General features: G+C 39.1%; 1 protein-coding gene across 1 annotated transcript; it reads left to right on the top strand.

Annotated features, from left to right (window-relative positions):
- Positions 1 to 14,708: 14,708 nt before the first annotated feature.
- LOC100677464 (ubiquitin-conjugating enzyme E2 D2-like) lies at positions 14,709 to 15,727 on the top strand. Its single transcript, XM_003412700.3, has one exon. The coding sequence runs from the start codon at positions 14,709 to 14,711 to the stop codon at positions 15,150 to 15,152; it is 444 nt and encodes a 147-aa protein (XP_003412748.2). The 3' UTR covers positions 15,153 to 15,727.
- Positions 15,728 to 23,365: the final 7,638 nt, after the last annotated feature.

The following is a 23,365-nucleotide window of genomic DNA, read 5'->3' as shown; positions in this document are numbered from 1 at the left end:
TACGTGAGAGACTGACTTGTAAGCTTTCACTTAAAGCACAATAAAATTATTTTTTAAAAAAGGTGAAGAGATTGAAGCACAGGAAGTTAAAAGAATTTTCTCATAGTCTCCCAGGTAGTCAGTAGTAAACTGGGATTAGTCTTGCTCCTAGGGCCAAGTTCACTAAACACTGCAACAAATAGGAAATCAAGTTACAGTGAGGTCAAACAGTCTCCCAACGATCACATAGCTGATTAGTGAAAGAGGCTAGGTTAGCACTGTGACTCTTATTTGGGTCTCTTTTTCCACTCTGCCTACCAATCCAATTCTTCCCATTATGTGTTGACAGTAATGTCACCCCAATAAAGAAGCCCAAGTTATCAGGTTATTAGAATAGTGTATTACGTTTGTTAAAATATGAGTTAATTAGAACAGTGAAATGATGGGGTTTACATACAGCAACCCAGGCAGATAGAGCTAGTACCTTTTTACCTCTTTTGAAGCAAATATCCCTTCCTCTCATTCAAAACACGCAATGGATATACATAAGATTTTATTTATTGTTTATTTTTGAAAGTCTTCAGAATCATATTTCTACCCCCAACTGGACAGCAAAGGAGACAACTCCTTCTTGATCCCATCCGATTTTTAAATTATGGTCACTCATTTCACTTAGACAATTTTCTTTTTCCTTGGTCCTTCAAGCATTGCACACATCTGTATATTAATAGCAAACCACTTTTATATCCCCTAGAAATGAAAAATGAATTTTATGCCAGGTTGCTCAGTAGCAGAGGGGTATTGCAGAAATGTACAGAATGATTTGTGAATCAATAGCTGTTGCATGAATCGATAGCTTGTGAAGGGTGTAATTTTAAGCAAAGAAAATAGCCTTCAGCTAGACAATACAGGCATATAGAAAACAATCGGTATTTCTAGAGTTTTAAAAGACCATTTCCATTCTAACGTATTTTAGAACATTTTCACCAGAAATACATGCAGGCTGATGAGAAAGAAAATAAATGTCAGCTTTTCTATTGTCAATTTAGTTTGTAAAATTTTACACAATTTGCCAAACATTCTGGAACAAAATTTTTCATCCTATCATTAACAACTCTAATCCTTTTTAAATTGAAAATCAGAAAACACATCGTTAACTTTTCATTCTAGACCAAGAAGAGCAAATAGAGGGAAATTGAAACCAAATGGTTTTCTTGAGTAGATAATTTACTGTTTCCACCAGGTGAAGCTGATCTATCCAGACAAGTAAAAATATAGAAATGCACTTTTTGCAAGTAAAACTTATTACTAAGACCTAGGGGGTCTGGGAGTCAGCTCTCAAAGGAAATTAAAACAAAACCACAAAAATATTTATTTTAGTACGTCTCTAGCCACTTCTGTAATCCTTTCAACAAATAATGTAATTAAATATGATTGTCATAAATATTTGTGAGGTACCTGTCTGCATCAAAGAAAAAAAAAAACCCTACGATCAGTTCTTAAAAATAAATTATGAGGAAGTCTATAAAATTTCAACCCTATCAGATACCATTCAAAATAGCCCACAATTTGGAAATATTAATTTTTAACTTTCTGCTTTTTTTAAATAATAAAACCACTGTTCTGAGAAAAAAGAAAATTCTTCTTGTATTTTGGGTACTTTGCCTACTCAAAAATTAATTGTCAATCCTTTTATATGTGAAGTTGAGTTGCCCTGACATCTATAGTATTGGGGGCAGGGGGAGTAAATCAGGCTCTCCATCCAATAATGAATTAGTTATTTTAGGTTATAGTATACCACTTGCACTTTTCACTAGAATATGCAAGGTGAAGAGGCTGACCATTAGATTACGTGTATCACAAAAGTGTCAGGTGAGTGATGGAAATAGAATTGCAAGGTAAGTGCAGTACAGTAGTTCCCGGACACTGGTTCTCAGTCCTTTGCATGACTGAATGCATAAGAATCACCTAATAAGTTGGTTAAAAATAAAAATTCCAGAGCCCGATTTGCTAGGCCTATATTGGAGATCAAGGATCTTTGTTATTAACAAATATTCCAGTTCAGGGGTCCCTGGGTGGTGCAAATGGTTACATGCTTGACCACTAGCTGAAAGGTTGGCTGTTCAAACCTACCCAGAGGCCCCTCTGAAGACAGGCCTGGCGATCAGCTTCTGAAAGGTCATAGCCCTGATAACCGTTATGGAGCAGTTCTACTCTGCGCACATGGGGTCCCATGAGTCAGGATCAACTCGGTGGCAACCAACAACAACATTCCAGTTCAATCAGCTGTGCAACCAGGTTTGAGAACTGCTATTGAATATCATTATGTCCTGTGTTTTCATTACTACAAACCTATCACCGTGTACATGAACAGTCCCAAGTAAAAGGAAAGCAAGAATTTTAGTAGGCAAAATAACTCTTAGGCAATCTTCCCCACTCTCTACTCTTAAACATATATCTCTTTATATTTTGTATATAGTAAGTTTGCCTAAGTACCAAATATTGCTGTTCATTTCTGCAGCGTAAACGGCAGTCCCTTTGGCTTGAGTCTTGAGATTACACCTAAAGGTGTGTTCAATATATTCCATTTACCATTATTAATTTGGATAATCAGGACTGATTTCCATTCTTTTTGCAAATGTATTGCCTTTTCCAGGTTCATCTGGAGGCTGGAAAGCTCAATGGCCCTCGTGTTGATGCAACCTGGTATAGTATCATCATTCAAGTCAGAAATCTAAGAGTCATCCTTGATTTTCCACTTCTGCTTTTGCTTACCCTATATATCCATGTATCAGAAAGTGTCAAGTCTACTTCCAAAATGCATCCTACAATTATCTACTTTTTTCTATCTCTACTGCCATCAGGCTAGTCCATGCCATCATCATCTTTTGCTCAGACTACCATAATAGTCTTCATATTTCTCTTACTACTTCAACTTTTCCCACCTAACACCTCATATCCCCTTTTTCCCGCAGCAGCCAGTTGTCTATGTAATGTCACCAAGAGCTTTTCTCTGTGCTTAAAATACAATTTAAACTCCTAGCCATGGTTTTCAAAGTCTTGCATGATCCATATCCTGCTTATTTCTCAAGTTTCGTCTTAGGCCACTACGTCCCTGGATCTCTACATTCCAGCCACATATCTCTTCTTTTAGTTCTTCAGACAACAGAGACTTTTTCATACCTCTGTTTTTCATGCTTTCTTCCCTCTGCCTAGAGTGTTCTTTGGGTTTAGAGTGTTCTTACACCTGTCTTTCCAAATCTACCTACTTCTATTCCTTTAGTTCTCAGCTCAAATGTCACCTCCTCAGAGAGGGTTTTTCTGATTATCCTATCTAAAATAAATCCTATTATATTTTTCTTGACCTCAGGTTCTTGTATGCTTCCTTCATTGCATGTACTACATATTTTAACAATTATATTGTTTAGATATTTACTAGTTTGGGAGTTCTTTCTCCCCAAAATAATAGAATGAGGTCAGTGACTATATCTAGCTTGTGCACTGTCATGTCCCTAATGCCTGAAACAATGCCTGGCACATAGCAAGCATTTAATGAATGTTTGCTGAATGAGCACCTACTATGTATCAGGTGCTTTAAACACATTATCTCATTTGAACTTCATTACAGTCCTGTGAAAGGAGCCCTGGTGGTACAATGGTTAAGCACTTGGCTACTAACAGAAAGGTCAGCAGTTTGAACCCACCATTGGTTTAGTGGGAAAAAAGATTTGGTGATCTGCTCCCATTCAATCCTAGGAAACCCTATGGGACAGTTCTACTTTGTCATATGGGGTTACTATGAGTCAGAGTCAACTTGACAACACACAACAACAGTCGTATAGGTTGATTCTATTCTCCTCAATTTTCAGATGAAGGAACATACCTCAGACATGATGCAGATGCCCCAGACTATTATGTTGCATACAGTTCCAAAGTCTATCTTCTTTTCCTTGTACCAAGGGCTAAGTATAGAAAGGAGTAGCTAGAATATTTAAAGTAGCAGATAAAGACATTGTCCGTTATTAGTTCTCAGTCCCAGATTCTACAAAATTAGCAAATGAAAAACAAACAAAACATGGCCTATGAAGCATTCTGGGACTTGCTATACATGAAATTTTGAATTTAGCTTTCATTTTTTTTTTTTTAGTTGCCACCTATTCATTACTGAATATCAATTTATATAGAGAGGAAAAAATGTGTGTTTTAAGGTGTTATGTACTTCTATTAAAATTCTATGTGTGCACACACACACGAAATTTAATCTTGGGAAAAGTTGTCAATACACCTAAATTATATGTTTATGCAACCATGGTACAGATGTGTATTGCAGCAAGAGCACCATCACATCTTGCCAAAGTGATAGAATTCAGCATATTTCTTATTGATATACACACAACTTAATGTAAAATGTGAGAGTTAGTTGTGCTATTTTTTTGTTTCATTTTTTTTTAATTTGCTGAATGACAGGAGCATTTGACTAGTGATTAGTTTTAAACCAATGTGACACAGGCAAACATGCAAAGTCCTTTAGTCAAAATTTGTGCTGGAGAGATTGAATCCAATGACCCCAATATGAAAGGCTGAATCTTTAAATAATCAATCCCTTTCTCTATCATCAATAACTATTTGAACAAGTACTGCATTTACCTGCATGATTGCGGTGACTATATTTTATACTTACAAAGATTTGACTAATCTAACACAATATTTTTTTTCTGCATTTGCCATGTTCTGCAATGTGTTTAATATAAGAAAATTGTAAATGCTGGTAGTTATAATTTTGCAACAAGAATCCATTACACTTACATCATTTCTTAATATTATTTTCAAGCAACAATAGCTGAATCTAATATCTTTACCAAATCCACCTTCAGAAAAGTGATTAGGTCTTCATACTGAGCAATAAAACAAACAACAATCTAATACCATAACAGAAGGAATACTAGTTTTGTGTCCATTATTACTCAGAAGAATAGGAATTAAGAGATATTGCATATAGCAGATAATCTGGTTGCTATTTTTTTTTAATTTCCAGTGTTTGATTTTATGACTATCTGATTATTAGAGCTACAGTTAATTTTTTTACTAATACCCTTAACACTATTTATTCGTTAGAGAATTAAGCAACTAGACTTACTACAACAGAATGGCCAAGGTGAAGTGAGGGAACATATGTACTAAATTCCAGAATCTTCTACCATTTTAAATATAATAATTTGTCTTCCTCATACATTAGAATTGTATAAGTGTATTTCTACTTTTTCTCTACTCTTCCTCATGAGAAAAGTACAACCTGTGGTATTTATTCCACAAGATTAATCTTTGACATCATATAAAGCATTTAAGTGAAGAAAGACAGACAGGTAAAGACTACTGAACTATGGGACACAAAGGTTGGATCTCATTTCCACTGTTACATTGAGACATATGCTGAGAGCACACTGATATGAAACACAAGAATGACAATAGAGTTCTGACAGTATCATCTTTAGTTTCATCTGAAATTCCAAGGAAAACTAATATTAGCTCCACTAGGCTAAAAAATTAGTAACCCAAAGAAAGATAAGACACTAAGCAATGTAAACATGATTCTACAGAGTAAATAGTGCAAATACCATCTGAAAAATCTGATCAGATTAATTTTAACCTGGGTATTTTTATTTGAATAGCTCAGGGAAAGGGGTAAGGCAACAAATATGTGCTCATCTGCTATGCAGTAGAAGATACAACCACTTAGAAAAAGAGTGGAACTAACTAACACATAAGAGCAGGAGAATTTTTTTAAATATTCTGAGAAAGACTCTTCAGTGTAAATGGAAGAAGGCAGCTAAGGAGATGTCCTGAAAGCAATTATTTTATGGCATGTACCAGTTCTGCAGAAAGTTTTTTCATGTCCCTTATGATTGGTGATTAGGGGTTAATGTCTTTTATTCATCTAATCATTTATTAATTTAGTCACTTAAGAAATACTCACAGAGAAGGGCCTAATTGCTTCTCTTTGAGGATCGCCCAGCATTTATTTTCTTTCTAACCCAGTATGGGGCACAGTGCTTAACCTATACTAAGTTTGAACAAACACCTGAAGGAAGTGAGGGAGCAAGACATGTGATATGTTTCCTGTAAACTAGATTTCAAAGGACCATATAAATTTTCTTTTTTCCGTGCTTAACTGGCTACTCAATAGAGAAGAAAAACAAGGCCAAACATATATTTTTGCCACTATATGAGTGCAAGCTTGACTTATTAAGCTGGAAATTCATCAGGAACTCTACCTTTATTCTCCTTGTAAATTCTATAGCAAGTTTTGTTCTTACCTTCTGCCAGGTACATATGTCAATTCTTAATTTCCACATTGCACAAAAAGTGTTCAGGCAAAATTTTTCTGGCAAACCCACTCCTTATTAGTCATTACTTACTTCCAAAAATCGCAGGACAATACACCTAATGAAAGCATTCAAGAATAATTTGAGAAAGAGCAAAATTTAAAAACAATAAAATCATGTTTGCCTAAGACCTATTTTCTTTAGTATTTGGCCTTACGCCTACCAATATATACTGGTATGTACAGCACTTTTGGTAAATGATGGGAATGTGAAGCTTGAGGTAATTAAAGTTTGTAATTTAGTAAAATCGGCTTATGGACATTTTAAATTTCATAGCTAATCAATTTAATATGGTATGGTTGCCTTGTAAATTATGAAATAGAATTGTATTATGACCAATGAGTATATTTCTCCTGGATCAATTCTGCCTTCAGGTAAATATGCCTAATTTTATTTCTACTGGAAGCATGAGTAAGGGAGAATTGGCTAAGAAAGCATATTTTTAATATATGGAGAACAACTCATAAAGTACAATATTTCATTTAAAAATCAATAAAGAAAAACTTAAGTTCCTTTAATTTCTTTTGTATTAGAGTATATTAGGTTAAGCTCCAAATGTATCAACTCAGCTGGGCTTTTTGTTTGCTTGCTTGCTTGTTTTGTATGAAATTACTCTTTTTTTTTTCTCCCCTGAGTATGAGTGGAGTAGAAAATAAGTTCTTAAAATAGACTTTTAGCTAAGTAAAAACAGCTATGTATGAATTAACTATTAACATCATGCTCTCTCTCACTCTCTCCCTCTCACCAAGAAATTAATCTCCATGTCTATATGTGAAATGCATACAGGTCATTGCCACAAAATTTATCATTATGACGGAATTTACTTTTAGTTTTTAAAACATGGAAAAATAAATCGTTGAATTTGTAAAGGGAAAAACCTCTATTTTCTGCAAATGTGATTAGTTAAAATGGTAAAACATTGTATTTGAAAAATGTAACTTTGTAAAGTAACATATAACAATTTTACTCAACATTTTTCTTCTGTAGTAATAACACACACACACATCCACACACATATATATGTTCTAAAATATGTCCTCAATATATGTAATTATTCTGAAATAAAAATCAATTACTCTATTACTCTATACAACACAAGAAAAGGGTGGGTAGCAGCGGAAATATTTGAAAAAATAATGACCAAAAATTTTCCAGATTTTTTGAAAACTACAACTTCATAGAACCAAGAAGTTCAACAACTCACAAGCACAATAAAAACAACTCATATGCACAACTCATAAGAAAATTACACCGTAGCACATCATGATCGAATTGCTCAAAACCAGTGATAAAGAGAAAGTCTTAAAAACATAACAGAGGAAAAAAGACACGTTACACACAAAGGAAAAAATGATGAAAATGACAGATTTCTTGTAAAAAAAAAAGTCACAAAAAGACAATTTAGCAACATCTTTAAAGTAATGAAAGAAAACAACAGTGAATACAGAATTCTACACCAAGCAAATATATCTTTCAAAAATGAAAGTGAAATAAAGATGTCTTCAGACATACAGAAACTGAAAGAATTCATCACCAGCAGACCTGACTACAAGAATAGTTAAAGAACATCTTTAGGCAAAAGGAAAATGATACCAGATGAAAATCTGGACCTGCACAAATGAATGAAGAGCATCAGAAATGGTAGCTACTTGGACAAACATATTATTGAAATCTCTTTAAAATTAAATCTCTTTTGTTTAAATCAAATATTTAAACAAAAAATAATAAAGTAGTGTAGTTTTTATAACAAATATATAAGAAAAATATAGGAATGAGAAAGATGACAAAATTCAGGAAGGAAGAAATGGAAACATGCTATTATACAGTACTTACACTAATAGTATGCACCTAACAACAACAACAACACACTACATGTGAAAAGGTATAATATCAAACTATAATAGCAAACTTCAATAAGTCAAAAATGCATATTATAATATCTAAAGTAACCATTAAAATAAAATAAATAAGTTATAGCTAATAAGCCAACAGAAGACATAAAGTGAGATCACAAAATATAATTAATCTAAAGGAAGACAGGAAAAAAAGGGGGGGACAAAGAACATGGAAATATATAAATCAAATAGCAATGCCTTAAATTTAAACATAGCCATCTCAATAATTATGTTGTTGGTAGGTTTTTTTTTTGGTAGGTGTCATATAGACAGTTCTGACTCATAGCAACCCTATGCACAATATAATGAAGCACTGCCCAGTCCTGCACCATCCTCACTATTGTTGCTTTGCTTGAGTCCGTTGTTGCAGCCAGTGCATCAATCCATCTCATTGAGGGTCTTCCTCTTTGTCACTCTCTGCTTTACCAAGCATGGTGTCCTTTTCCAGAGACTGATCCCTCCTAATAACATGTCCAAAGTATGTGAAATGTAGTCTCGCCAACCTTGCTTCTAATGAGCATTCTGGTTGTACTTCTTCCAAGACAAATCTGTTCATTCTTTTAGCACTCCATAGTACATATATATATATATATATATATATATATAAATATATATGTATATATATATATTTTTTTTTAGTATATTCAATATTCTTCGCCAATACCACAATGCAAAGGCATCAATTTTTCTTCTGTCTTCCTTATTCATTGTCCAGCTTTGGCATGCATACAAGGCAATTGAAGACACCATGGCTTGAGTCAGGCACACCTTAGTCTTCAAGGTAACATCTTTGCTTTTCAACACTTTAAAGAGGCCTTTTACAGTCTATTTGCCCAATGCAATGCGTCGTTTGATATCTTGACCACTGCTTCCATGGGTGTTGATTGTGGCTCCAAGTAAAATGAATTCCTTGACAACCTCAATATTTTTTCCTTTTGTCATGATGTTGCTCATTGGTCTAGTTGTGAGGATTTTTGTTTTCTTTATGTTGAGGTATAATCCATACTGAAGGCTGTGGTCTTTGATCTTCATTAGTAAGTGCTTCAAGTCCTTTTCACTTTCAGCAAGTAAGGTTGTGTCATCTGCATAACACAGGTTGTTAATGAGTCTTTCTCCAACCCTGATGCCCCATTCTTCATATAGTCCAGCTTCTCGGATTATTTGCTCAGCACACAGATTGAATAGGTATGGTGAAAAGGATACAATCCTGACACACACCTTTCCTGACTTTAAACCAATCAATATCCCCTTGTTCTGTTCTGACTGCTTCTTAATCCATGTACAGATTCCTCATAAGCACAATTAAGTGTTCTGAAATTTCCATTCTCCAAAATGTTATCCATAATTTGTCACGATCCACACAGTCGAATGCCTTAGCATAGTCAACAAAAGACAGTATCCATCCGACATCAGCAATGATATCCCTGGTTCCATGTCCTCTTCTAAATCTGGCTGGAATTTCTGGCAGTTCCCTGCCCATATACTGCTGCAGCCACTTTTGAATGATCTCCAGCAAAATTTTACTTGCATGTGATATTAATGATAAAATGATACTGTTAGATAATTACCTGCATTCGGTTGGATCACCTTTCTTGGGAAGAGACATAAATATGGATCTCTTCCATTCAGTTGGCCAGGTAAATGTCTTCCAAATTTCTTGGCATAGATGAGTGAGCACTTCCACTTTCTCGTTTGTTGAAACATCTCAGTTGGCATTCCATCAATTCCCAGAGCCTTATTTTACACCAATGCCTTCAGTGCAGCTTGGACTTCTTCCTTCAATACCATCGGTTCCTGATCATATGTTGCCTCCTGAAATGGTTGAATGCCAACCAATTCTTTTTGGTATAGTGACTCTTTGTATTCCTTCCCTCTTTTTTTGAGACTTCCTCTGTTGATTAATATTTTCCCAGTAGAATCCTTCAGTATTGCAACTCAAGGCCTGAATTTTGTCTTCAGTTCTTTCAGCTTGAGAAATTCTGAGTGTGTTCTTCCCTTTTGGTTTTCTGTCTTCAGGTCTTTGCACATGTCATCATAATACTCTACTTTGTCTTCTTGAAAAGCCCTTTGAAATCTGTTGGGCTCTTTCACATCATCATTTTTCCCTTTTGCTTTAGGTACTCGACATTCAAGAGCAAGTTTCAGTATGTCTTCTGACATTCATTCTGGTCTCTTCTTTCTCTCCTGTCTTTTTAATGACCTCTTGCTTTCTTCACGTATGATGTCTTTGATGTCATTTCACAACTTGTCTGGTCTTCAGTCATTAGTATTCCGTTTAAACATAGCCATGTCAAGAATTATATTAAGTTTAAATGGACAAAACACCCCATTTAAAAGGCAGTGATTTTCAGATTGATTAAAAAAGCAAGAGTCAACTATATGCTGCCTACAAGAAACTCTTTTTAAATACAAAATATACAATTTGGTTAAATGCAACTTAGTGGAAAAAGGTATACCGTGTTAACAGAAAAAAAAATGTTTGTATGTCATTTTATGATGATGGTGGGGTCATTTCATCAAGAGGACATAACAATTCTAAATATTTATGCACTTATTAACAAAACTCCAAAACAGCATAATATACACTTTCTTTCCATGTGCACATGTGACCTTTTCCAAGATAGATGCTATGCTCTGCCATAAAAAATGCTCAATGAATTTGAAAGGATTCAAGTCATGCAAACTATATTCTCTGTCCACAATGAAATTAAATTAGAAATGAGTAACAGGAAGATATCTGGAAAAACCCCAAAATTTCAAAAACTAAATAACTCACTTATAATTAACCCATAGGCCAAAGAAGAAACCAAAACGAAAATTGTAAAGTATTTTGAACTGAATGAAATTAAAACATAACATATCAAAATGTGTGGGATGTCACTAAAGCAATACTTAAGAGGAAATTGAAAAATGCAAATATTAGAAAAGAAGAAAGGTCTCAGACCAATTAGTTATTAGGGAAATTCCAATTAACCCCACAATGTAATACCACTACACACCTATTAAAATAGCTAAAATAAAAAATACTGACAATACCAAGTGCCGTTGAGAATACAGAGCAGTTGTATCTCTCACACACTGCTGATGGAAATGTAAATGATACAACCACTTTGGAAAGCAGTTTGGCAGTTTCTTATACAGTTAAGGCTAAACTTAACATATAATCCAGACATTCCACTCTTGGATATTTTACCAAAAGAAATAAAAGTGTATGATTACATAAAGACTTGTATACAAATGTCTATAATGGCTTTATTCATTACAGCTCAAACCTGGAAACAACCCAAATGTCCATCAGCAGGTGCTATTTGCTTTATATATTCTGGAATATCCATAAATTAAATACTACTCAGCAATAAGAAGGATTGAGCTATTGATGCAGGAGACGACATGGATGAATTTCAAAATAATTATGTTAAATGTAAGAAGCCATACACAAAGATCACATATTGTATGATTCTATTAAAATGCAAGCTAATCAATTGTGACAGAAAGCGCCTTGGTGATTGTTGAGAGAGGGGTGGTGGGCAGCAAAGATTACAAAGGGGCACAAGAAAACTTTTGGGGAAGATGGATATGTTCATTATCTTGACTGTTGTGATAGTTTCACAGTTGAGTACATATGTCAAAATTTACCAAAATGTACACTTAAACATGTACAGTTGACTGTATGACAAACATATCTCAATAAATTTATTTTTCCCAATGAATGGAAAATAGTCCCTACAGTTGTCTTGAAAAAAGTATATTTCTGGAAAATTTCAAACCAACAATTTTTCAAACTTTCAAACAATCTGAATTTTATCTTTAAATTACTACTACTTGCTTGTCAGACTAATCTCATGTTACTCTTCTGTAATTTTTATTGGAGCACATTTCCTCCTGTGGTTGGATCAGTCCAGAATCAACTGCCTCCTTCACCAGACCTATCCAAAGTGTCTATTTAACTCTTAATGCCTATTTCAAATCCAATTCTTCATGAAGCCATGAATAACCCATTCCTAAATAATTTCCTCACCCTTCTCTGAAGCCTTATAACACTTATTTTTCTGGATGATAACATTAACACTTTATCATTTATTATCCTGCATTGTTGGATGATTAATTAGCACTATCTTTCCAACAAGAACATAAAATCTCTAAAAAGGAGCACGTTACCATCTTTTGTATGTCCCGTCTGGCATAGTGCTGAAGAAAAGTTAATGGCATTGACTGAACACGTCACTGAATAACTGACCGTGCGGCACATCATTAACATAAAATCATTAATCTACCATGTGGATAAATATTTGAGAATCCTTAAACCCCAGATTCTCCCTCTGAAAGCAAGAATTTTGACCTATGCTGTCAATTGCATTCCTTTAGCTTAGGCCACTGATTCTCAAAATTGGATCCCCAGGCCACCAGCATCAGCATCACAGGAAACCTTGTGAGAAGGACAAATCCCCAGACCCCATGGGGGAGGGCCTGGCAGCCTTGCAGGCAATTCTGATGCAAGCTCAAGCTTGAGAACCACTGCTTTAGACACAGCAACATCGTTAAACTGATACGGATTTTTTTTTTTATGACATTGGTGATGGAGAACAAAGAAAGTCCCATAATTGTGTCAACTCTTGACAAGGCAGGAGAGAGGGAAATCAGCCACAGACAAGCAAAGAATAAGCTGCTGAGCTGTGCCTCTTCTTAGATAACTAAATGGAACATTTTGACAAAAAAGTGATGAAAGATAAAGAACAGTTGAGAGATAATCTATTCCATTCCACACATTTTAAAGCTGAACACTAAAATTATGAATGACCTTTGATTAGTATTAACTATGAAGGAGGTAGTTTGGAGCCAGTTTGGACTTGACAGCATTTGCCTTAGACAATGAAAGAAGACTGTACCATTGAGGAATTAAGTATTGTTTCAGTGGGATACCACATGGAAAGCATGCTTGTATCATTTTTATTCATAAAATTTTGACAGTTTATTATCTATAATGAAAGTTTAGTAGAGATACTGTCTGAAGAAAGCAATATACCCTTACGGCTAAACTCTAAGAGAAGCATTACATTATGGTAGGAAAAAAAAAAAAAAAAAGGTAAAACAGCTTTGAATTTTCCCACATTGGAGATGAAGTGCAGATGGGTGTAACAGTTATTTAGGACATAGCATTGGTCACTGACAGGACGTTGGGGCCATGACCACCCTTTTTCCTGTATAGAACTCACACGATCACACAATATTACATGATCCTGATGCCCAACCCAATCACAAAGGTTGGTGTTAATGGCACCCGGAGTTGCAAAGTAATTTTCGAGCCTCATTACCTCAGAATAAGAGCACTTTGGAAGCTTACCTCAAAATCTTGCAATGTTATATATGCTTCCTACATAAAGAACTGTCTTGGTTTTCTTTTCCAATTTTATAACAATTATTCTGTTATTTAAATGAGTATTTTTAAATTTTATATTTACCGCAGTAAAACGGCTAATTCGTTTGTTCAGAACCACACAAACCATGTTCTTCTTTGGCACCGTATAAAACAAGCGATTTGCAGAACTTCCTCTCAGTGAATTAAATATTTTATCTTATTATTAGAATATCCATTCAGCCATTTGCATTCTCCTTCTTTAAAATAAGGCCCTGCCTTCCTAACTTGATTGGAATAGGTGCATTAGGTGATAGTTATGCACCTGGAAATTATTCTATATCATAAATGAAACTGTGACCAACCATCTGCTGTGATTTCTTTTCAACAGTGGGAGGGAGAAGGAGGGAGGGGGGGAGAGAGAGAAGGGGGAAAGGGTAGGCTAAATCCGCCCATGGGGTAAAATGTTAGGGGATGATGAGTCTGGATGACGGGTGAGTTCTTTGAACTGTTCTTATTCAACGGAGTGACTTTTGGAAATGCCTGTGAGGGGACCTCCCAGCTCCCTTTCCCAACCCCTCCCCCACCCCTTACCCTGACTCCGACCCCGCCCCGCCCACCACAGTCATAACCCCTCGCCCAGCCCCGCCCCTGCCTGTGTCACCACCACGTGGTCAGCTGGGCTGCTGTGACCTCATAGAGAGGATTCCGGTCTGTTCCGGGGGGGTGGCCCCAATGTGGGCGGCAGGCGGCAGGGGCAGAGGCCGGCGGCCCGAAGCAGGGCCAGCAGTGTCTCCCAGCGTGCCGGGACAGCGCGACCACCAGGAGACGCGGCCTCCGAACAGCGGGGTCTCCAGACAGAGCAGCGGCCTCGAGCCACGGGTGCCCAGTCCCTCAGGTCAGGTGGAGCGCCCTTTTTCTTCCACCCTCGCCTTCCCTCCTCTCCGTGACCGTCCCCCTCAACACCCATTCCAGACCGCAGATCTCCGATCCGCCAGCTCCTCCGGTCACCTGTCCTGCTGCCTTGCTACCCCCGGGGCCGCCTTCTACCTGGTGTCATACCCTGCCCCAGAGACTGGCCACCACGCCTTGATGATCATGGCTCTAAAGCGCATCCACAAGGAGCTCCTCGACATGAACCGAGACCCCCCACCCCAGTGCTCGGCAGGTCCGGTGGGGGACGACATGTTCCACTGGCAAGCGACCATCATGGGGCCAAACGACAGCCCCTACCAGGGAGGGGTCTTCTTCCTCTCGATCCAATTTCCCACCGACTACCCATTCAGACCGCCCAAGATCGCCTTCACTACCAGAATTTACCATCCTAACATTAACAGAAATGGTAGTATTTGTTTGGATATTCTGCGGTCTGAGTGGTCGCCAGCACTCACCATCTCAAAAGTGCTGTTATCCATCTGCTCTATGCTGTGCGACCCCAACCCAGACGATCCTTTGGTTCCCGAAATTGCGAAGATCTACAAGAAGGACAGGAAGAAGTATGACAGAATAGCTCGGGAATGGACTCAGAAATATGCGATGTAACTTTAAAATAAAAACTAAGGTCATCGCCTTAATAACACCTTAATAATAAAGATGAGGAAATAGCAGTTGAACTGGTTGGCTTTTGACTCTTTTCTACGAAGTGCCATTGTCTCGCTTTTCTTTCTGAGCGTGTGCTCGCCTTTCATATCAGGGTTTGTGGGTGTGAGATACAGAGACCAATTTTAACCTAGTATAGGGTTGCTGTGAGTCCGAATCGACTGGACGGCAACGGGTTAGAGTTGGAAAACAAGTGAGAACAAAGAGGGGGTCGCGTAGGAGGAGGACAGTAGTTGCCCCGTCAGGTGTATTTATTTTTTTTTCAGTGTGGAGTCTTTTAGAACTAACAACAGTTATGAAAACCTAGGTAAATATTACAAAGCTAGTTAAGTATTTATTTCATTCTGAAGAACTTATGTCTTCAAGGTTTTTTTTTTTCCTCTACTTTTTACCAAGAAGATTAAAATTAATGCATATCTTCTATTTTAAGTTTAAGGCTTAAGTGGCCAAAAATGAAATACATTAGGAGTTGTAAGAAAATAAACTGTGATGTGTTTTGCTCCTGTTTTTTCTCTACTTTTCACCCCTTCCATCTCCATTCTTTTGGGACACTCTGCTTCTCTCCTACACTCTGGGTTCTATGTGGCTTCTTAATTAGTACATCCCTACTAATTGGAATTTGTCACGTTTTCTCAAGAACTGTGTAGGTTCTGAGATTTTATCCTGCTTGCAAGCCTACAAGTTAGCCTACCAGTTGCCTAAATGTTGGCAGAATGACCCAAGACTCCTGGGTTAGAGACAAAGGACTTTATTAGTCACAGCATAGCAGGCAACGTGAGCTTCCCTTCACTAGCATTTATTCCCCTTGACCCCAAGTCCCATAGGGATGAGGTGGAGCTGACCAAGTGGATGCTGAACACAGGACGCATTTGTGCCACAGCTGAGCAACTCCGAATTTAGGAGCCTTCCAATCTTTGAAAGGAGACTGATAGGAAACCTGCCAGCATTTGCCTCAGAGAGAGACATTGTTTTTATTAACTTGTTCAGGAACCAAACAAATCTACTCTCTGCCCTGGAAGCATCCCTATCTTCCAAGGTCATTTGCCATACAAACCTCTTTAACAAGAGAGTCCAGGACAAAGGCTGTTACAGGATGTGTAGAAACTCCATGGAAAATGGCACCCAACAGTTTCAGTTGCTTGGATCTAACTGGTTTTAAAGATGAAAGTTGATTTTATGAAAAGGCTTGTGTGTATTTGAAAATTCAATTGCTCCTTAAGAACTTATGCATTCATGAATGACTAACAAGTGTAATAAACAGATTACTACTATTGTTACATTTAAACATAATTTATAATAATTTACTCTTTTTAAGAGGTGGGAAGGGATTATTTTAAGGACATGAAAATATCAACTATAAGAACTTTAAAATATTTATCAAAATAAGACTGCAAACACATAGAATTTATTTCTATAACAAACCACTAAGAATAAGAACGCTCACTCTGTTAAAGTAGAAGTAAAGAGATTTATTGAGGGTAATGCAATTCATGAGCTGGGGAAGCACAGGAAAGAGAAGAATCTACCAAATACTCTCCCCTTCGAAGGGAGAAATGAGCCTTGTATATGGTAAGATGGGGAGCGTAAACACATGGTAGTGTACCACTAATAGTAAAATGGGGAGGAGTAGGGAAAGCCCATCAACACCATAATCAACAAACCCTTCCCAGAAAAGCCACTTGTTCACCCTCCCCCTTGTTTACTAAGAGCAGTTAATGTTTAGGAAAGCCTAGGGCTACATTCTCAGGAATGCTGATGCAGGGGCTTTGGTCAAGCTACAGTCTGTTTCAGAATGGAGTCTAGTTAACAATATGGAGTTTGATTCAAAGCCAGGTTAGTTATCCTCTTCCAGCTAGGCGCCCAGTTTGGAGTATTCCTACACACCCCTCAAACAGAAACTTTCCCTTTTCCTGTACATTAAGGCAGTGTTGAGAAATAGAAATGCTCTATATCTGCAGTATTTAATACGATAGTCCCTAGTCACATATACTTACTAAAAAAAAAAAAAAAAAATACTGATCGCTTAAAATTTGTTGAGTGCAACCGGGCAACTGAATATTTTGTTGTTGTTGTTGTTGTTTAATTATTATTAATTTTAAACTAATATAGCCACTTATGGTCAGTGGCTATGGTGTCATAAAAGTGGAATTTAAGGTAGGAAATAAATATGAGTAATTTTACTGTAATTCATGGAGCCAGTGACACAGCCTTAACATCTCAAGTGGACATGTTTACCATCCTGAGGGTAGATGTTCACTCTCACCAACCAGAAAAACTTTCAACCAGGAACTGCTCTGTGACATCACTGGGTAGGCTTTGCTATTGGACTCTCTCAGCTGGCTCCAGAGGCTTTTTCCCCAGGCTCCAGGACAGGTATGGAATGGCCTCAGCTTTTGGGCACCCCCAGCTACTCTACTCTGGCCCCAGATCTAGGCCGCCATCATAACAGTTTTTCCTGCAGAACTCCTCTCAGGGTGCCCCCTGCATTGGGCAGCCCCTGCTCTGGGCAGCCCCTGCTCTGTGGACAGCCTACTGCTCGGGGTGTCCCAGCTCTCAGACTATTAAAGTGCTCAGCTAGGGTTTGGTCCTTACATTCTGCTGCCACTGTGGGTCCACTCATTGTCTCCACAGTTTCTAATATGGTCTCAGCTGCTGCCTTCATTCCATTGCAGCTCTGAGTGTGTCACTACTCTCTTACCCGAGCCTGGGAGGGTCTTGGTTTTAAGACCTCATGTGCAAATCCATCCCCCTCCTAGATCTCTTTGATGAGGAGTCCCCAAAACCTCAGTGTTCCAGGTCCTCTTATATCAGCCAGTCTAATTACTGGGCATGGCTTTCTAGCCATTCCAAGTAAAAGTCAGTTACCAGATGGGACTCCCCAATGAATCTGGGTAAAGGTTAGACTGGGTGGGACCCTGCAGCCAATTCAGGTAAAGGTGTTATACTGGGCAGAACTCTTCAGCCAATATGGGTGAAGGGAAAACAGATTTTGTGAGGCCAAACATGTGTACCTCCCTGTGATCCGTTACTTCACTACGGGTTACATTCTTATATAAGCTCCTGGCATGGAGCCACTATTGTCCACAACCACTATACAACATCTGTCCTCCCACTGTGGGATGCCAAGATCTGTTTTGGTCCTTTGGCTGCTACGAACCACTGAATGTAAGTCTCCTTAATATACGCCTTTGCTGCCACCCTCTGTTATGGAGACAAATTTCACATTACTGGTTCATGCTTAGACAATTGGTGAGCCAGCCAGGCAACCAAAGAAAAGGCGAGTAAGGAGGAAATCTCGGGTTGGCCAGTGACCACCATGTGGCGAGGCCTGGTCTGTATGCTTTTCTGCAGGGGAAATCCCAGGTTGGCCAGTGACCTCCATGTGGGGAGGTGTGGCCCGTATCCATTGATGTGGGGGATATGCCGGGCTGGCCACCAAAGCCCAACTAGCTGCCGAAGTGCTCATAAGAGCTTTGCAGAAGTTATATAGTTGGAAAAAGATGTGCAGTAGTCATGTGAGGGCACAACTGATGTACTGAGCAGCCATACCTGCAAACAGGATGGACAACTAGAAATGTTTGCTCACATGTTTTTAAACATGTGAAATTCAAGGGCTGGGAGAACAATTCCCTAGCCATTGCTCAAAACCCTCCAACAATGGGACTAGAGATAGTTGGAGGGGCTAAGCAGGTCCCTGGCAGTGAGAACACACTGTAACACCCAGAGCAAAGCAAGAGTTAAAACAGCAGGAAAAAAAACATAAAAAAGGAAAAAAAAAAGCCCTTCAAGATAGCTTGTGTTAAGTGGCCTTGAAGAGATCTTGGAGGCTGTCTCTGGAATTCTCTGATAAATATCCCCGCCAAGATAATCAAACAGCAACATAGTCACAGCTGCAATAGTAAGAGGAAAACTAAAATAGGAGGGCTCACCTCCATGTTACCAGGCAACTGGGCTGAACCCATGCTTGTTCTTGGTATAATAGAGGTGTGGTTCCACAAATCACTCAGGACTCTGCCAACTTTGTCCAGGTCTTCTGACTTTCAGAAACAACTAAGGCTGAGGATTAAGCCTTGGTCTTTCTTTCACCAGGGAGGACCAAAGACTTATGTTACAATTAAACTTCAATAAGGAAAACTTTTAGGTCTGATGTCAACATCATTGAGACCTTTGCCCAAGCTTGACTATGAATAAGTCCCTTCTGGGCCCCTAAAAACCCCTATTGTGTGTATTGATGGTGCTGATGTATTAATGTACACTTCTGTAAGCTTTTGCCCCTCTAAGCCCTGACAGAAATTGCTGCCATTAGGTCCATTTTAGTGGAACACATGGAAACTATGACAGGGGCTATAGATAAATAGCTTGGCCAATTGATCTAGGCATTGACAACCCTCAGAATGACATATAAAGCAAGGCTCTGTGGGAATGAGACATCTGGATATATATATCAGTTCTACTCCTGATAAGCTTTTGTTACTTGTGTGGATGGTTACCAGAAAAGCCCCTATGCTGAGAGGGGAAAACAACCAATGAGCAAGTCACTCTTGCCAACTTACTGCAGAGGCTGAGGCATCCTATGTTCCAATTCAAAGAGATATGCAACTGGCCATCTCATGGATTTAAGAGAGGACGGCCCATGGAGATTCACAAACCATCCTAGACTGGGCCTACAAGAATGGACTGTCACCGTCATCAAAAAATGCTGGACAGCACAGAAAAGCTAACCTGACCACAAAACCCTGGCCAAGGCTAAAACCTGTCCAGGGACAGATTCCAGAGCCAAAAGGCCAGGGCATTCTTGGCAGGTAAATCATATCTGAGCCTCTTATTCTATACAGAGGCTTCCACTGAATCTTGAATTAACTTTTCACACCCTACATCACTCCCAAGCCACAGGGGTAATTAAGCACTCCAATGGACAGGCTTAAATGGCTGATGGGAGGAGACAAGACAACCCCGGTCCGAACTATACATCTCAGGCAAGCAGTCTGGGGCCTCGATGCGGCAGTTCCCTGCAAGGGTATTTCTCGTTTGCACCACGTTTGATCAAACTGTCTATTCTATAAAATGTGTTTCTCTTGTTAACAACCGTTACTGACAAAAGGTCTGGTTTCCCACAGAGGTCACTGCCTCAAGACTAGGACAGACAGCCTGGGTGGCTATTCCCAGGCAACCTTCATCTCAAGTCCCATGGGGAATAGTGGAGGGGGGAATTGTTAATGTTGAACATTCTCTTTTTCTTTCCAGATTACCTCACAATGATGGACAGGCCCCTCATCCATGGCCCCAATGATACAGGCTTTTGCTAGAGCTACTAATCAGGCCAACTGTTGGCACTGTCAACACTTGACCCAAGATGATGACTCATCTCCCCACATTGTCCCAGTTGATTTGTCAACAAGGAGGACACCTCATGGACCAACTGAATGTGTAACCTAATCTACTCAGGAGATCATGTGGTGAATGAATATGGCCAACTCCATTACCTATGTAAAACATCGTTTTTAGTATGAAAGCTGCCTGTGGGGAGTGTGTCAACATTAGAAGGAAATTTCTCTTTGTGTGTTAAAAATGTAATCAGTATGTGACTGGATGGTTTGACTCTGAGAACAGTACTTTTAAGACTGAGTTTGACATTACTCTAGACAGGGAGAACTTGCAGAATATGACCAGGTGGTCTAGTATACATTGACTGACTACACCATGTCTGAGTTAGCCTGGTCTGGCAATGGTAATACCTTATTCAATTGTGCTGAGAAAGGGAGCTTTTGTATTACTTGTACTGGAATGTGTGCTGTTCATATAATGTGCCATCTTGAAAGAAATATGTGGTTTTTACGTAAATAAATCAGGACATGTTATACATACATAAGATTGGACAAATGCAACCCTTTGATCTATTCAGTTGGCTTAGATTAAGCCATAACTGGGGAGACTGGTTGGGATCTCTCCTCCAAGGAGACCTAATCAACCTTCTGGGGACAGTCCTACTAGTAACCCTCATTAAATGCTGCCTCAAATGATGTACAGATATAACATCCACCAGAGTTACGCACCAAACGTTCTGCACAACCTCCAAAATGGGTGATTGGCATATCAAGGCTTGGTACTGTTTTGCTTCTTTTTCTGGCACCTTGATGGGAATCAACGGGTGGACTGTTGGGGTAATGGTCTGCCTTTATGCCTCCCCACTCAACCCGCCTAATAAAGGCCTTGGGCCCAGAGCATTTTCTGATAAGGAGGCTGGGAATTGAGTTGTCTTCTCTCTCCTAGTCCCTTGTCCTTATCACAGAAGCCTGCCCCCTGCTCTGGGCATACAGTAACTTTTTGTGTCTCTTGCACATGCGCAGCCACCACATGGGACCTGGTCAACCACACTTCTCTATCTGCTCCTGGCGGGGAAGCAATGGGGTCTTTTGTACTATGGCACAAGAGTGCCAGATTGTAAGAGTCAGCTTTGGGGAGTGGGGATGGACTGAAGGGGAAACAATTTATGAGGCCTAACATGAACATCCCCATGTGGTCCGCTAGTTCACTACAGTTTTCATTCTTATGTAAGCCCTTGGCATGGACCCACTATAGTCCACCACCACTATAAAACCTCTGCCCTTCCACTGCAGGGTGTTGAGATCTGCTTTGGTCTTTAGGCTTCCAGGGACCACTGCCTCATAAGTAAGTCTCCCTAATACACTCCTTTGCTGCCACACTGCAGTTGCCCACCTGTTTCTTTGATCTCTAGGCACCCTCCATTTTTGGAGGCAAATTTCACATTACTTGTCCATGACTGGAGAGTGAGTAATGATTGGTCACCAGGTGGGGCTCCCCAGAGAATCTTAGTAAAAGTCACACCGCTGGGACTCCCCAGCCAATCTGGGTAAAGGTCAGTTACTGAACAGGACTCTAGAACCAAGACCAAAAGGCCAAATTGCTTTTGGGTAAGTTTATTCCATACCCAGTACCAGTTAAATTAGAAATCACCCTACTCCACAGTGACCTCATGGTAACTAATAACATATTCAAAGACTCTATTTCCAAAAAAGGTCACATACACAGGTGGGTGGGGTTAGACTGCAACATATCCTTCTGAGGAACACAGTACAATCTTAAACAATCCTCCTTCTGACCTCCCCAAATCCATGTCCTTCCCATGTGCAAAATGCATTCACCCTCTCTGTCTTAATTTCTTAATGTTGCTATAATAGAAATACTACGAATGGGTGGCTTTAAAGAATAGAAATTTATTTTCTCAGTTCAGGAGGCTATAAGTTTGAATTCAGCATACTGGCTCTAGGGGAAGACTATCTTACTGTCAGCTCTGGGGGAGGATCTTTGTCTCTTTCAGCTTCTGTTCTTCGATTCCTTGGTGATCTTCAGGTGGTATGTATCTCCCTCCTTTTGTTCCCGCTTTCTTCTGTGCCCAACCTGCTCTTTTATATTTCAAAAACGATTAGCTGAAGAAATAGCCTACACGGATATGGCCTCATTAACTATTCCCAAATGGGATTACATCTACAGGTAGAGGGTTCAGGATTTACAATACATATTTTGGGGGGTCAGAATTCAATTCATAACACCATCTTAACATCTGCGCGAGTTCGAACCCATCCCAGCATCAACTCTGAGACAAAATCTCATCTTTCAAATAATCTGTATCAGATATAAGTGAGACTGTTTATATGATCCATCCTGGAGGAAAATTCCTCTCCATCTGCGGACCTGTGAAACCTAGAATAGAACATATCTACTTCCAAAACACAATGGTGGCAGAGGCTTAGGTAGACATTTCCACTCTAAGATGGAGAAATTGGGGGAAAGAAGGGCCAATGGGTCCAGTATAAGTCCAAAACCCAGCAGGGCAAGTTTAATTGGATTTCAAGGCTTGAAAATAATCCTCTTTGTCTGAATACTCTGTCTACCAGCCCCTCTGACCTTGATAGTGGCCCCATGAGGAGGTGGCCCTCCCCTCTGGAAGAGAGGAGGTGGCCCCGCCCTCTGGAACCAATGAGGTGGCCCTGCTCCCTGATAAGAGGAGATGGCTGCCCTGCCCCTCAGGCCTGTGCCCTATAGGCCAATGGTAGCTGCAACACTCTTGCCAACCTTTGAACCACCTTTGCTGTTGTTATTGTTAGGTGCCTTCCAGTTAATTCCGACTCATGGCA

Source organism: Loxodonta africana, chromosome X, assembly GCF_030014295.1.
Source record: "Loxodonta africana isolate mLoxAfr1 chromosome X, mLoxAfr1.hap2, whole genome shotgun sequence".
In the NCBI taxonomy this organism is placed as follows: domain Eukaryota; kingdom Metazoa; phylum Chordata; class Mammalia; order Proboscidea; family Elephantidae; genus Loxodonta; species Loxodonta africana.
The sequence above is the reverse complement of the archived record's forward strand: the minus strand, read 5'-3'. Positions and strand labels throughout refer to the sequence as shown.

Excerpts from the sequence above, each read along its gene's own strand:
- LOC100677464 (XM_003412700.3), top strand. The coding sequence starts at position 14,709 with ATGGCTCTAAAGCGCATCCACAAGGAGCTCCTCGACATGAACCGAGAC.